The sequence below is a fragment of the Crassostrea angulata genome, chromosome 8 (genome assembly GCF_025612915.1).
Source record: "Crassostrea angulata isolate pt1a10 chromosome 8, ASM2561291v2, whole genome shotgun sequence".
NCBI classification, from domain to species: Eukaryota; Metazoa; Mollusca; class Bivalvia; order Ostreida; family Ostreidae; genus Magallana; species Magallana angulata.
This window is the reverse complement of record NC_069118.1, coordinates 53,360,241-53,375,474: the sequence shown is the minus strand read 5'-3', so window position 1 is coordinate 53,375,474 and position 15,234 is coordinate 53,360,241. Positions and strand designations below refer to the sequence as shown.

The 15,234-nt window shown below is 38.3% G+C and overlaps 3 protein-coding genes across 3 annotated transcripts; all 3 read right to left on the bottom strand.

Moving 5' to 3' along the window:
• Window positions 1-777: 777 nt before the first annotated feature.
• On the bottom strand, window positions 778-1,395 carry LOC128161107 (uncharacterized). The gene has a single exon (XM_052824346.1). It carries the CDS (start codon window positions 1,393-1,395, stop codon window positions 778-780), a length of 618 nt encoding a protein of 205 aa, XP_052680306.1.
• Window positions 1,396-1,580: 185 nt separating this feature from the next.
• Window positions 1,581-2,219, bottom strand: LOC128161105 (uncharacterized). Its single transcript, XM_052824345.1, has one exon. It carries the CDS (start codon window positions 2,217-2,219, stop codon window positions 1,581-1,583), a length of 639 nt encoding a protein of 212 aa, XP_052680305.1.
• Window positions 2,220-4,252: 2,033 nt separating this feature from the next.
• Window positions 4,253-6,114, bottom strand: LOC128161104 (uncharacterized). Its single transcript, XM_052824344.1, has 2 exons — window positions 5,359-6,114; window positions 4,253-4,579 (listed from the first exon to the last, which is right to left on the bottom strand). Exons 1-2 carry the CDS (start codon window positions 6,112-6,114, stop codon window positions 4,253-4,255), a joined length of 1,083 nt encoding a protein of 360 aa, XP_052680304.1.
• Window positions 6,115-15,234: the final 9,120 nt, after the last annotated feature.

Genomic DNA, 15,234 nt, shown 5'->3' with positions numbered 1-15,234 from the left:
AGTACGAGTCAGTATATACAGATATTTAGACTTAGGATTATCTATCCTTAATTTATAAAGGCAAACAAATGTAATTTGGGCGACTGGGTATGTGTCCGGGCAGGTATGTATCCGTAGGCACCTGTCCTATGCGAGTACGGGTCTCGGATGTGTCCCGATCCAGAGATCTGTCCTGTACACAGATAGATCTCAATAAAAATTGTGGAAATAATATAATTAATTTAATTAAATACAAATCCCCTATTAACCAGTATACTAGACACCGTATACTTAATACAACCAGGGTAACTTAATAAACCGCACCGCTTCTGCTTCGATCTTCCCACTTGGAGCTTCCGCTGCAAAACTGTCGACTATCAGCTTAGCAGCGCCTTATATACTAATACGCACCCGAACTACCCTCGGGAGCTATCATTATACATAACGATAAAGTCCGGTTTACGTAATAGCTTGATACATTCCGAGCCCGACTCTTCCGAGCCCGACCTTTAATTGTCACATTACCCACGCCTCTATTCCTCATGCGTCCTCGCAGGATAAAACAATCAAAAGCCGATGACAAAGACTTAAATGAGGAGAAAACATGAAATATGGAAACAATGATAAACTGAGAGAAGCATTGTTTGATTGGACGTATCCAAACCAAATGGAACTTTAACTAAAGTTCACCCTTCCAGTCTTTAAAACATACAACAAATAACATAAGGTCAAGATGAATCTTGAATTAAAGGCTATCTGTCTAAACAGTTCTGTACAAAGTTTCAAAAATCAACTTTCTTACATATTGTAAAACTCCTCTCTCTCCACAATGTTCTCAACGCTCCTGCCGTTCTCATGATACTTGGTTATGGTAACCTCCTTTACTCGCTTCCGGTATCCAGCTGTTTGGGTACTCTTGTCTGCCATACCATTTACAACAGTATCTGTCTGTGTCTCAACGGTCACGCCACCTGGGACAGGATGCACTTCCGTCCTGCAGATGAATTTTCTGGGAGCCTGTACAGGGCTGGGCATAGTGCGTTTCCTATAGATACGTTCAGCCATCAGGTCATTGGTTTCAGTTTGAGGTTCCTCGTCTCTTGGAGTCTCCTCCAACCGCACCTCTGGATCTTCATCCCAGTCACTTTCACTGTCAGTATAATTCGTTGGTGAGCTGCTAGGACCTGGAATGTCTTTCTCAGACTCCTTGGACAGATCGATCTCTGCATGTTTCAATCTCATGTGTTTTGCCATATATTCCTTTTTCTTAAAGGACACATGACATTTTTCACAAACCAACATGCTGCCGGCACACTTTATAACATGAGCTGTCCAGGCATCTTTCCCTTCAACTTCTTTGAAGCACACTGGACATATCTCTTTAGGCTTCTTGGGGGTCACCTTAGTATTTACCATTGTAAATCTGAAAAATATGTAAAATGAACTAACCTTATACAAATGGTCTCAATTTTTATTTTTTTTATTTTTTAATGCAACAAGTAAAAACAAAACAATAGCAGGACTACTGGTCCTATGATGGATATACATACTCTGTGATCAATAATTTATAACATACTGTATATAGTTCTGAAATTCAGGTTCTAGTCCTCCACATAATCTTGTAACCAAGTTGGAGTACGCCTTTCACGTCTTGGTCGGCTCTCAGCAACCAATTCGTCTGTGAATTCAACATTTTTGTAGGATGAACCAAAGTCATCATCCTGTTCTTCCACATTTAGTTCAACATTTGGAGAGTCACTTGACTCTGACTCGATATCCTCGCCTCTGAGTATTTGAGCTTTACAGGCTTTCATCCTGTCGCATTGAACCATTTGTTCCTTTCCATTGCGCCAACGGTTGACCTTGTATAGGACTTCGGAGATCTTTGCCAGGACCTGGAATGGTCCTCGCCAATACGATGTTAACTTTGGTGAACAACCAGTTTTCCTTTGGGGAAAGTACACATAAACTGAGTCCCAACTTTTGAATTGTTCATAGGACATCTTCATGTTGTGATAGTGTTTTTGTCGTAGAATCGCTCCCTCCGAATGTCGCCTCACCAAGTGATGAGCCCGTTCCATCAGATCAAGTAGAACCCAGACCCAGTCATACTTTGGTACCTGTTTCCAAGATGAGGGCATATCATACACGATATCTAACGGGGTGGTGGACTCCCTACCCAGCATAAGCATGTTTGGTGTGAATCCTGTTGATTCATGCTGGGACGCTCTATATGCCATCATTACAAAAGTTATGCATTCATCCCAGTCCCGATGATTATCGTCTACATAGTTACTTAGCATGGTAGCTAAGGTTTTGTTGAACTTTTCTACCATACCATCAGTCTAAGGATGGTATGGTGTGGTTCTTGTTTTTCGGATTTGCAAATGGTGGCACACCTCCCTGAAAAAGACACTCTCATACTGGCGGCCTTGGTCGGAGTGTATTAAGACAGGGACTCCAAACCTACAGATTACTTCTTCTACAATTAGTCTTGCTACAGTTTGAGCCTCCATGTTCGGCACTGGGAAGGCCTCTGTCCATTTGGTGAAGTAATCTGACATCACCAGTATGTAGCGATTCCCTTTATCTGTGACTGGGAACTCCCCAAGGATATCTGTTGCTATCCTCTCCATTGGGTAACCAACTTACAAAGGCTGCATTGGACCTCTTTTTGTCTTGAGCGGAGCTTATCTCCGTGCACATAGGTCACATCCAGCAACATAACTCCGGACATCGCTTTGCAACCCTGGCCAGTAATAAGCTTGCCTAATCTTGTTCAATGTCTTGGTCACCTCAAGGTGACCAGAGGTCTTGGAATCGTGCATCTGCTGCAAGATAAATCTTCGCTGTGAGAGCGGCATAACAATTTGGTATGTTGTATTGTTACTTTCTTCAACTTCCCATATACGACAAAGCAATATATCCTTCAGGACCAATCTACTCCATTGAGCCCACAATGACTTGACCATGTAACTTTCAGCAGTGACTTCGCTGTAGTCTGGCCGCTTACCATCCTCCATCCAATCCTTTACAAGTCTTATATCCCGACTCTCATCTTGCATTTCTACAAGTGTTTTCGATTCAGCAGTGCTCGTGTTTTTGACCTCATGCTTTAATGTCCTGGCATAGTCCTCAGGCACATCTGCTTTCTCCCAATCATCAAAATATCCGCATTGGTTACAAGGAACTCTACTTAGCCCATCTGCATTTCCATGTAATCGCCCCGCTCGATTCTCGATTTCCATATCATATGGCGAAATCACCTCTAGCCATCGAGCCAATTGCCCTTCCGGATCCTTAATCCTAAGCAACCACCGGAGGGAACTGTGATCCGTTCTAACAAGAAACTTGCGTCCATACAAGAAATGCCTGAAATGTTTTAAAAACGTCACTACTGCAAAGAGTTCCTTCGTAGTCACACAGTACCTTCTCTCCGTCTTGCTCAGGACCTTACTGGCATAAGCTATTACCCTCTCTTGTCAATTTTGGATCTGTGACAAGGCTGCACCAATCGCATTTTGGCTCGCATCGGTATCAAGGATGAAGGGTTTACTGAAATCGGGATGAGTGAGGATAGGTGCTGAGGTAAGCTTTGCCTTTAATGCATCAAATGCTACCTGGCATTCATTAGTCCATTTGAAAGCAACTGATGCTTCTGTCAGTCGATGCAGAGGGCGAGTTATTTCAGCAAAGTTTGCAATGAACTTTCTATAATAGCTGCAAAGGCCAATAAAGGACCTTAATTGCGTCTTGTTTACTGGCTCTTGCCACTTCCTAACGGCTCCAACCTTTTCCGCATCCGTCTCAACCCCTTTTTCAGATATAACATGCCCCAGGTATTTGACTTGTTTTGAAAACAGTGTACATTTCCTGGCCTTTATTAGCTTCAAACCAGCTGCTCTCAGCTTCTCAAAGACCAGTTCTAGGTTGTGTAACATTTCTTCAAATCTTTTCCCATACACAATGACATCATCAAAATAGATGAGGCATACCTGCCATTGTAAGCCTGACAACACTGTCTCCATCAGACGTTCGAATGTTGCCGGGGCATTGCAGAGCCCAAACGGCATGACATTGAACTCAAACAAACCTTGCCGGGTCACGAAGGCTGTCTTAGGCTTGTCATTTGGGTCAAGCTCAACTTGCCAGTACCCTGCGTTCAGATCGAGAGTACTGAACCACTTGGCACCATTCAAGTGATTGAGTGACTCATCGATGCGGGGTAAGGGATAGGCGTCTTTCATCGTCACACTATTTAACCGCCTATAGTCTACACAGAATCTTTTGATCCGTCCTTCTTTTGTACCAAGACGATTGCTGACGACCAAGCGCTTGTTGAAGGCTCAATGATACCCCTTTTTAGCATGTCAGAAACGTGTTTGTCGACTTCTTTCTGCATATGAAATGGCAGACGTCTTGGTGGCTGTTTGAGAGCTGGTTGGTTTCCGGTATCGATCTTGTGCTGAACCACTGAGGTTCGACCGACATCCTCATCAGTCTCTGAGAACAAATCTGAGTACCGGATAAGCAAGAATCTCGCTTTGCCCTTATCGTGGTTTCCAAGAACTTTGGTGCTCACTACTGGCTCTAAAAAGTACTGAAAGTGCCATTTTTTACTGATAGTTTCTGATATTTACTGATATTGTACTGTTAGTGCTGAGAATTGCTGATATTTACTGATAATTTTACTGCTGTTACTGATAATTGCTGTTGGTTCTGATATTTACTGACATTTACTGATGCTTTTGCTGTGAGCTCTGATAATTACTGATATTTACTGAGATTTACTGTTGGTACTGAGAATTGCTGATAATTACTGAGAATTACAGGCAGGGGATTTTTAAGAGATTAATTTTAATTACTGTAACATGCAAATTATATTTATTTAAAATTATCGGTAAACAAATACCGGGTATTTTTTAAAAAGAAATATGTAAGATCTAACTAAAGTTTTATCAACAGTAACTTCTTTTTTACAACCACAAAAATTAGATTTGATTATTCTTCTTATAATCTGCTTATTTATTTCAGTGCATATTTTTTCTGTTTGTTCTTGTTCTAAGTTTTATTTTAGCAGATTAACACAATTCAGCACATAAATAAATGAATGTAGAAATTGCAGAATTGCTATACATGTATATCCCATCCCCGTGCGCCAATCCACTCGATACTACAGTGTTACATTGTATATATAGAACAATCCATAGTAAAAAAAATTATAAAGGTTTTAACCACTTTATGTAATTGATAAACATCTATTTAATGATTCTAAATTTTGAGCGATCAACTCTTTAATTGAACGTTGCTATAAAACAGCTCTTGTAAATGCTTTGGTATTTCTTTGTTACAGTTTGCAGCACCTATAGAGCATTGTACTGCCTTCATCTCACTAACAGGAGACAAGTTACCGACCACTGTTCCTGGCTGAATAGTCCTGTTAGTTGCTGACATATTCATAAGACGGAGTGGCACTCTTTCTTGGCGTCGAACCAAAGTCCTAGTCAGCATAGCAGAATCTGATTTTATCAGTTTTTCAGATGGCTCTTTAAGTCCAATTTTCACCGGGAACCCTCCATCCGGTCCTGCACAGATCTTGCCCTCGGTCAATATTTCAGATCTGGGGAGTATTACAACCCTGTTTATCAGTGCAATCTTGTATTCCGGTGCCGTGCCTTCTAAGTGAATAAGGTGTTCTATGCCCGATATAGAAACTTTGTGTGTACGCATGTTTATGATAGCCTTATACTTCACAAGGAAATCTAAACCAAGGATTCCATCCACAGATATATCAGCCACAATCATTTCCTGTAGTATAGATGTTCCATTCAGCGCAAGGCTGATAGATGTTTTACCGTATATCCCTACCGATGATCCGTTGGCAGACAGTATATCTCTGTCAACCTTTTCCATGCGCCAAGTGTCATTTCCTTGTATATTTCCATAGCATACCTTTGATAGCAAGGAAACGGTGGCACCTCTATCAATGAGTAAGTATACATCCATCTCATTTATTCTGGCAGTGACATAGACTCCCGACTCCTTGATAGAATGGATGGTTCTTGAGTGTTCTTCCCCTGTCTTGTATTCATTGCCTTGAGCCCGATCACATGGCTTATGCTCTGTCATACTCATCTTCTTAACGCTATTGTCTGACTGATGGGCCTGGTTAGACGAGTTCGAGGGACAATCTCTTTTCAAATGCTTGTCGGATCCGTACCTGTAACACTTTCATGTACTATTTGCATAAGTATTCCTGGTTTCATCTTTGGTATGCCCTGTATCAGGTCCCTTCTTTTGCATTTGAAACTTCCATTATTTCATATCCTTCATTTCCTTTTGAAGATATTGCATATTTTTCTCCATCGTCTCTATGAATTTATCTATCTTTGAACCATGACCAGACCCAGCCTCTTGATCCACGCTTCTTACACTCTCAGTGCGACGGCTCTCAGCTCTGTAAAACGCTTCAAGCTCAACGGCTCTCTGTATAGCGTCATTTATACTGTTAGGTCTGGCCTGCTTTATCTTCAGACGCATCTCCGCATTATGCAGTCCATCTAAGAACTGTTCTGTGGCCAGGATCTCACGAAAGTCGTCCAGAGCTGTAGGATAGGCTAGGTTAACCAGCCTCCTTATCTCCTGACCCATCTCCGGTAAGCTCTCCGATGGTCTCTGTCTCCTTTCTCTAAACGGAGTCCGATAAAGCGCTAGCTCTGTCTGTTTAATGGCGCAAACCTATCCTGCAAAGCCTTGACCCGTTTTGCATAGTTTTGCCTCCCATCCCTTGGCTGATTACCTAGCACACCTTGAGCTAACCCTCTAAGAGACGAAGCTAAATACAACCCCTTCTCCGTCTCAGTCCATTCATTTAACATACACACAGACTCAAAATGAGATAAGTAGTCATTCCACATGCCTGAACCGTCATAAGTAGCAGGTTTAACAAAATTCCTTGATTTTGCTATCGTCTGATTTTGGCCGTTTGCATCTATCCTTGTGCTTTGTGCAGAGTTCTGCCTTCCGCTTACATCCCTGTGGCTTACATTACCAAGTGCCCTATCCGGTCTCCCTGTAAACGATGTACTCGTCCGTGTTACTCGTCTTGGCATCGAGATGCCAGATACATTTTCCTGCAAACCTAAAAATTGTATGGACTCATTTATCTCTCTAGTGAGATTTTCTATTTGACGTTCTATGTATGTAATGTCAGCCCGTAGACCAGACATTTTGATAGAAGCATATAATAAACTAATCAATTAGACCTAACCCAAATCCCGCAGCTGCCGCCAATTTTGTAAGTGTTTGGGTCCGTAGATTTGGATAAATCCGTAATCAAGACAATGATTAAAGAAAGTGATTGTATACTTATATATGTGTATATAAAAACCGATCAAGCAGTAATTACTTATATGATTTGGTAACTAGTACGAGTCAGTATATACAGATATTTAGTCTAAGGATTATCTATCCTTAATTTATAAAGGCAAACAAATGTAATTTGGGCGACTGGGTATGTGTGCGGGCAGGTATGTATCCGTAGGCACCTGTCCTATGCGAGTACGGGTCTCGGATGTGTCGCGATCCAGAGATCAGTCCTGTACACAGATAGATCTCAATACAAAATTGTGGAAATAGTATAATTAATGTAATTAAATACAATTCCCCTATTAACCAGTATACTAGACACCGTATACTTAATACAACCAGGGTAACTTAATAAACCGCACAGCTTCTGCTTCGATCTTCCCACTTGGGGCTTCCACTGCAAAACTGTCGACTATCAGCTAAGTAGCGCCTTATATAATAATACGCACCCGAACTACCCTCGGGAGCTATCATTATACATAACGATAAAGTCCGGTTTACGTAATAGCTTGATACATTCCGAGCCCGACCTTTAATTGTCACAGTTGCTATAAAAACAATAGTGAAAGGTAGGAAAATGACAGAAGAAGCAAAGAATGCAGCCAATCTTGGACTTTCACTAATTCCAAGAGCTGACCAAGTTGAGTAAATGAAGAGGAAAAAACAAGCGTTATCACAATTTGGTTGTTTAAAAAAATCTACCAAAGTATTAAGAAAATTCTATAAATTTTGAATGACAATGATTGTTATACAAACAAAAATGAATTTCCTTTAGTTTCTGAAGTTAACTTGTTTGATTAAATCAGCTGTAAGTTTAGATGTTTAAGGGCCGATCGGCAGGCGGAGAGGATCGCAAAATAATGTTACTGCCGAGTTCAAGCAAAATCCACCTGATGTAACAGCTAGAAACAATCAAATATGGCGGCGATGTGTACCTTGTTTTTTTAAATATGGAAAAAATTCTTGTATACAACGTCAAATGCCTGTGTCTGAGTTATTCACTCTTTGTCAAAACTTAAAGTAAAAGCCAAAATGGCAAAGGAAATAGTTTGTTTCCCGAACATTGCCGAAAAAAATCATGCTTAATACCATATTTCAAAGAATGAGTGATGTACAATGGACATTCAAATGCTACCTTTGGTCATTATTGTGATACCAGAAATAGAAAACACCGCTTTCTAAATGGCACAAATTTTCTGTCCCAGCGGAGGGAAGCAAAAAATGAACAATTATCTGCAAAACCAAAAGTAACATGACTGAATGATTATGGTGTGGTTTGAACATTTTATATTGTATACTAGTATGATATATACAAAGGAAAAGATTAATCAAATGACTACGTTCTCACACTTAAATGCTTGTATTATCTCCTGTCCATTAAAACAGTGTCAAAACAATACTCAACAACTGGAAAAGTCATAAAATGATGAAATAAAAAAAGACATAAAATGATGTGCAGAATAGATATATGTATATACAAATGCGTTTACATCATCTAATTATGTTTCACTCTTGGGGTTTTGTAACAGTAGATAAAACCATTTTATACAAGATCTTGGACTTTCTGTAGGACGCAGCTACTAGTATTAATTTTTCTTGCGTCAAAACAAGTTCAAAGTGACGCTGGACTCAAGCCAAATATGCACTGATTGCGTAGTTTAAGCTCAAAAGCCAGACAGATCTTGTTTTTTTCCAAGAGCCATTGCTGATTGGCCAACAACGAAATAGACAGGTCTAAGTCACAGCTATGTTTGACAAAACTACCCAAAGTCCAAGCCCTTGGTAATATGGCTCTATATTGCAGCTAACGGTATGTGAAACAACGATATAGAATGAAAAAAGAAAGAATTGTAAGCTTTTGGTCAATGATGATAACACATAATTTTTCATCGTGTTTTTTGTATGAAGAATACGGATATTGAAATAGTGACAATATAATATACAGGCGGGCGGTTGCCAAACGGGAGCACCGTTTGTTAGGATACCTTGAAGTTCTCCTTATTTAGCATTGTTTCAACATTCAAACCTGCATGCAACTAGTCACAAAATTTACACCTGCTTCAGCATAAAGATAATCAAGATCAAATTCTTTATCTGAAGCTACCTTTATTTTCACGCCCATAGTCATCGCCCATAGTCATATTAACTGTTTTAAGTCTGGCTAGGTATGAACAGAATTTACTTCATTTCATAACAAGCTCCTAGAGCCAAACACAATTTGAGTTATTCCAAAATCTGATTCCTGTCTAAGCATCTAAGATACCAGAAATCAAGATTACTCTCTGTATCTAAAGCTCCCTCTGTGATTCATTTATATAGTTAAATCAACCATGTAAGTTTGAACTAGTACTATTATTTATATCAGCATGTGACATGTTCCAAAAAACTTAACCTTTTCCAGTATCCGAAACCGATGGCTAAGGTTCAGCATCCACGCCTGTGGAGTGCATCAGTATTACAAGATGTATCATCTGTCTAAATTCAGTGAAGATTGAACCTTAACCTCATCCATCCAGCATCCGAAACCTATGACTCAGATTTATCATTCAAATCTGTCAAGTGCATCAGTATCAAAAGACCCACCAGCCATGCAAGTTTGAAGTTACGACCAATAATAACAAACATATACATGTAGTTATCAAAGGACACCTGCTCTAAAAACCCTAACCTCCTTCAGCATCTGAAATGCATGGCCCAGATTCAGCATCCAAGTCTTTCAAGTGTATAAGTAGGTTCAGATGCTTCATACATGCAAGTTTGGTGAAGATAGGACAAGTAATAACTTAGATACAGGACCTGCAACACAAACTTTAACCAAGTCCGGACGCCGACGCCGGAAGTATAGCATAAGCTCCACCCGACTTCGTCTCGGTGAGCCAAAAGGGGATTTTAAAGACTTTATTTAACATGGAATGCATAGAAAAGTGGTATTGGAAGACTTTTAATGCACCGATGCACAGTGAAAAGAAGAAAACGGCTGAACTTCGACTCGGCATTAATGTATTCACTGAATCTGAAATCCCTGGAAGCCAAGCAAAATTTGGTATTTTGTTAGTCTAAGAGTGTTAACTAATATTTGTGTTTTCTAAATAATCTAATGAGTAATTTGCTGTATATAAACATAGATTTTTTATGTTTTGCCCGGGTAAAGTTGTGGATTTTCTGTGTAAGTGATGTTGATAACTTGTATATTCTATATATTCTATCTAGGTATTGTCTGTACAGATATTTTCAATAATTTGTACAATTTGTCTAGGTAATAATGTTAACAATTTGTATAGTCTAAGTAGTTACATGTAATAGTATTTTGTCATGTAAATGTCAGCATTGTGTAAGTTGTCCAGGAAATGTCAATACCATGTACTGTCTATTTTGTTAATACCAATGCTTTGTACACCATGTCCGGGTAGTATCAATTTGGATGCTTTTCTCTATTAAGTATATCCAGTCAAGTACTTTCTATTGTGTATCTGGCTCTTATAACTCCTACTCTCTTATTGGTATCAACTGCAATCAATTTTTTCATTAAAAAAAGTAACATATCGTTTTCAAGAAAAACACTAATTATAATTGAGCATTTGTTATCTTCTAAAAGTTTATTACTTTAAACTAAGTCATTCTAGATCTATTTAGATACATCAGGTAGACATTGGAAGATAAGAGAAAGAAACCTTTACTGTCTTATGTTAAGACATGTATCTATATTGTTCTGATATTTTTCCAGTCGACAAGCAATGTTCGAATACTGTTAATGAAGATAGAAGAAATCGGGAAACACGTACGAGGGTCAATCAAAAAAATACGAAGACTTTTGTCATAGCTATGTTACTTAACGTCATATCATTACTAAATTTGGTAGACATAATTTAGCAATAGTTTCAAACAATTTGCAAGAAAAAAAGTAAAGAAATTCCTTTATTTCTAAGAATTATTTAGAATCTATTCCTGCAAAAATGAGGTCACGGCGCACGATCAAAATTTGTGGTATGTCAACAATTAACCATATAATGTTGAAAGTAATATCTCTATAAATTGGGCTTAAAACCAAATAATATTGAAACCTCAAATGAAGTTTTGTCTTGGTATTCTATGTTCCAAATAATGGCGGGATATATTGTTTTGTCGAACAGATATTAGTTACTAAAGACAGATAGTCCTCTGTAGAATTGACTAAAAATATCGACGTCGCCGGACGTCACGGCGCAACGAGAGGTAGAAACAAAACGGAATTAACCCAGGAAAAAGCCGACAAACGCTGTGAAAATGCTCAATGGTGCAAAAAAAAGTCAACAATTATTTGCAAGTTTGTGTTTAAGTGTAATAAATTTTGTGGGGGTGGTGGTAAGTGTATTTTGAATATAAAATAGTCCGAAAGAGAGTAGAATATCTGTAAATATTTGGTCAAAAAATAAGTAACGTCAATCGACGTTCAGGGTTATCCTTACTGTAAACTAAGAGATACATGGTTAGAAAATAAAAACTTTGAAGAACTAACTTCTGATTCTGGAACAAATGTGTGCAAATAAGCTATTAAGTGGTTCAGTGCCATTTTAAATTGTAAGGAGAAAGTCACAAGAGACTAACCGTGATATAAGGACGGGGCATATCTATAAACTGTGCGTGTTTAATCTTGACGTCATGTTTTGAACATTACCGTGCGCCGTGGGGACAAAACATGTTGTTTTTAAAAAGGGGTAACAAAAATACCGTGTCATCAAATGAACTAAAACTTCGCAAATCAATAACATAAGCGTTGGTGCACAGATTAATCTGTTAAGTATGACTTTCATGAAAAATATATGATAGACAGCCACATTGTCTTCGTATTTTCTGATTGACCCTCGTATTTAGCAAAATATACAAGAGAAAAAGTAGATAAACAATTGTCCGACGTTTATTTTTGAAAAGGAAGATAATGTAATCCCAAAAAGGGCTGTAGTCCACATAATTTAGATACTTGGGTTTTTATTTAACTGCATGTAAGCGTACATTTTCATGCAGAAACAAATGTCTGTGTCTGGTATTTTTGGATATACTTGTATTTCTATAAATAATAAAAGCAATTATAAATGATATTTACAATTTTTGACAGAAACATATGTCATGTGATATAACAAGTAATTACTGCTATAAAGTGTAATTAACGACCGCTGGCACAATAAAAAGAAAACAAACTTAGATGTTTCAATATTGATATTTTCAAGACTTATTTAATTTCCTTTCATTAGCACAAAGTAAGGAATTTAGACAAGTTTGAATATTTTTATTACGATCCAATAAAACATTTTCACATAACAAATAACATGAAAATAAATGTTAAATGCATCATGCAATGCAAGCATTACATTTGTTAATTTACATAGTTACATAATAAAAATTGTATCTAATATCATACAATTTGGTTTCCGTTAACTTGATTATCTAAAAATAACATCATATTCTTATAAATTTCTATATATTTGATATATATTAATTTGATGTAACAAAATACACTGCATGCCCTTACACAGTTTTTAGCTCACCTCAGCTGAAAGCTCAAGTGAGCTATTCTGATCACATTTGTCTGTCGTCCGTCTGTCTGTCTGTCTGTCTGTCTGTCTGTAAACTTTTCACATTTTCAACATCTTCTCAAAAACCACTGGGCCAATTTCAACCAAACTTGCCGCAAAGCATCCTTAGCCTAAGGGAAATCAAAGTTGTAAAAATTAAGGACCACGCCCTTTTTCAAAGGGAGATAATTCGGAATTTATGAAAATTTTCGAGAAATTTTCAAAAATCTTCTTCTCATGAACCATAAGACCAGGAAAGCTGAAACTTGTGTGAAAGCATTCTCAGGTAGTGTTAATTCAAAATTGTGAAAATCATGATCCCCAGTGGTAGGATGGGGCCACAATGGGGCATTGAAGTTTAACATAGCAATATATAAATAAATCTTTAAAAATCTTCTCAGAAACTAATCAGCCAGGAAAGCTGAAATTTGTGTGGAAGCATCCTCAGGTACGGTAGATTCATAGTTGTGAAAATCATGACCCCCAGGGGTAGGGTGGGGCCCTAATGAGGGGTCGAAGCTTAACATATGAATATATAGAGTAAATCTTTAAAAATCTTCTTCTCAGAAACTAATCAGCTAGGAAAGCTGAAACTTGTGTGAAAGCATTCTCAGGTAGTGTAAATTCAAAATTGTGAAAATCATGATCCCCAGGGGTAGGATGGGGCCACAATGGGGCATTGAAGTTTTAAATAGGAATATATAGAGTAAATCTTTAAAAATCTTCTTCTCAGAAACTAATCAGCCAGGAAAGCTGACACTTGTGTGAAAGCATGCTCAGGTAGTGTAGATTCAAAGTTGTGAAAATCATGGCCCCCGGGGGTAGGGTGGGGCCACAATGGGGTGTCGAATTTTAACATAGGAATATATAGAGTAAATCTTTAAAAATCTTCTTCTCAGAAACTAATCAGCCAGGAAAGCTGAAACTTGTGTAGAAGCATTCTAATGTAGTGTAAATTCAAAGTTGTGAAAATCATGACCCCTGGGGGTAGGGTGGGACCACAATGGGGGGGGGGTCAAAGTTTAACATATGAATATATAGAGTAAATCTTTAAAAATCTTTTTCTCATAAACTGATCAGCCAGGAAAGCTGAAACTTGTGTGAAAGCAACCTCAGGTAGTGTAGATACAAAGTTGTGAAAATCATGACCCCGCGAGTAGGGTGGGCCACAATGGGGGATCGAAATTTTACATAAGAATATATGGAGTAAATCTTTAAAAGTCTTATTCTCATGAACCATATGACCAGGAAAGCTGAAACTTGTGTGGAAGCATCCTCAGTTAGTGTAGATTCAAAGTTGTGAAAATCAAGACCCCCAAGGGTAGGGTGGGGCCACAATGAGGGATCGAAGTTTAATATAGCAATATATAGATAAATCTTTAAAAATCTTCTCCTCAGAAACTAATCAGCCAGGAAAGCTGTAACTTGTGTGGAAGCATCCTCAGGTAGTGTAGATTCAAAGTTGTGAAAATCATGACCCCATGGGGTAGGGTAGGGCCACAATTGGGGGTCAAAGTTTAACATATGAATATATAGAGTAACTCTTTAAAAATCTTCTTCTCTTAAACTGATCAGCCAGGAAAGCTGAAACTTGTGTGAAAGCAACCTCAGGTAGTGTAGATACAAAGTTGTGAAAATCATGACCCCGTGAGTAGGGTGGGCCACAATGGGGGATCGAAATTTTACATAAGAATATATGGAGTAAATCTTTAAAAATCTTCTTCTCAGAAACTAACTAAACAGGAATCTGATACCTGCGTGGAAGCATCCTCAGGTAGTGTTAATATAAAGTTGTGAAAATCATGACCCCTTGGGGTAGGGTGGGGCCACAATGGGGGGTCGAAAATTTTACATAGGAATATATAGAGTATATCTTTAAAAATCTTCTTCTCAGAAACTAATCAGCCAAGAAAGCTGACACTTGTGTGGAAGTATCCTCAGGTAGTGTAGATTCTAAGTTGTGAAAATCATGACCCCTGGGGGTAGGGTTGGCCACAATGGGGCATTGAAGTTTTACATAGGAATATATTGAGTAAATCTTTAAAAATCTTCTTCTCAGAAACTAATCAGCTAGGAAAGCTGAAACTTGTGTGGAAGCATCCTCAGGTAGTGTAGATTCATAGCTGTGAAAATCATGGGCCCCGGGTGTAGGGTACGGCCAAAATGGGGGATCAAAGTTTTACATAGGAATATATAGAGTAAATCTTTAAAAATCTTCTTCTCAGAAACTAATCAGCCAGGAAAGCTGAAACTTGTGTGAAAGCATCCTCAGGTAGTGTAGATACAAAGTATGTATTATGTTTAATTGTACATTATCCAGATAGTTTGAATTATGACT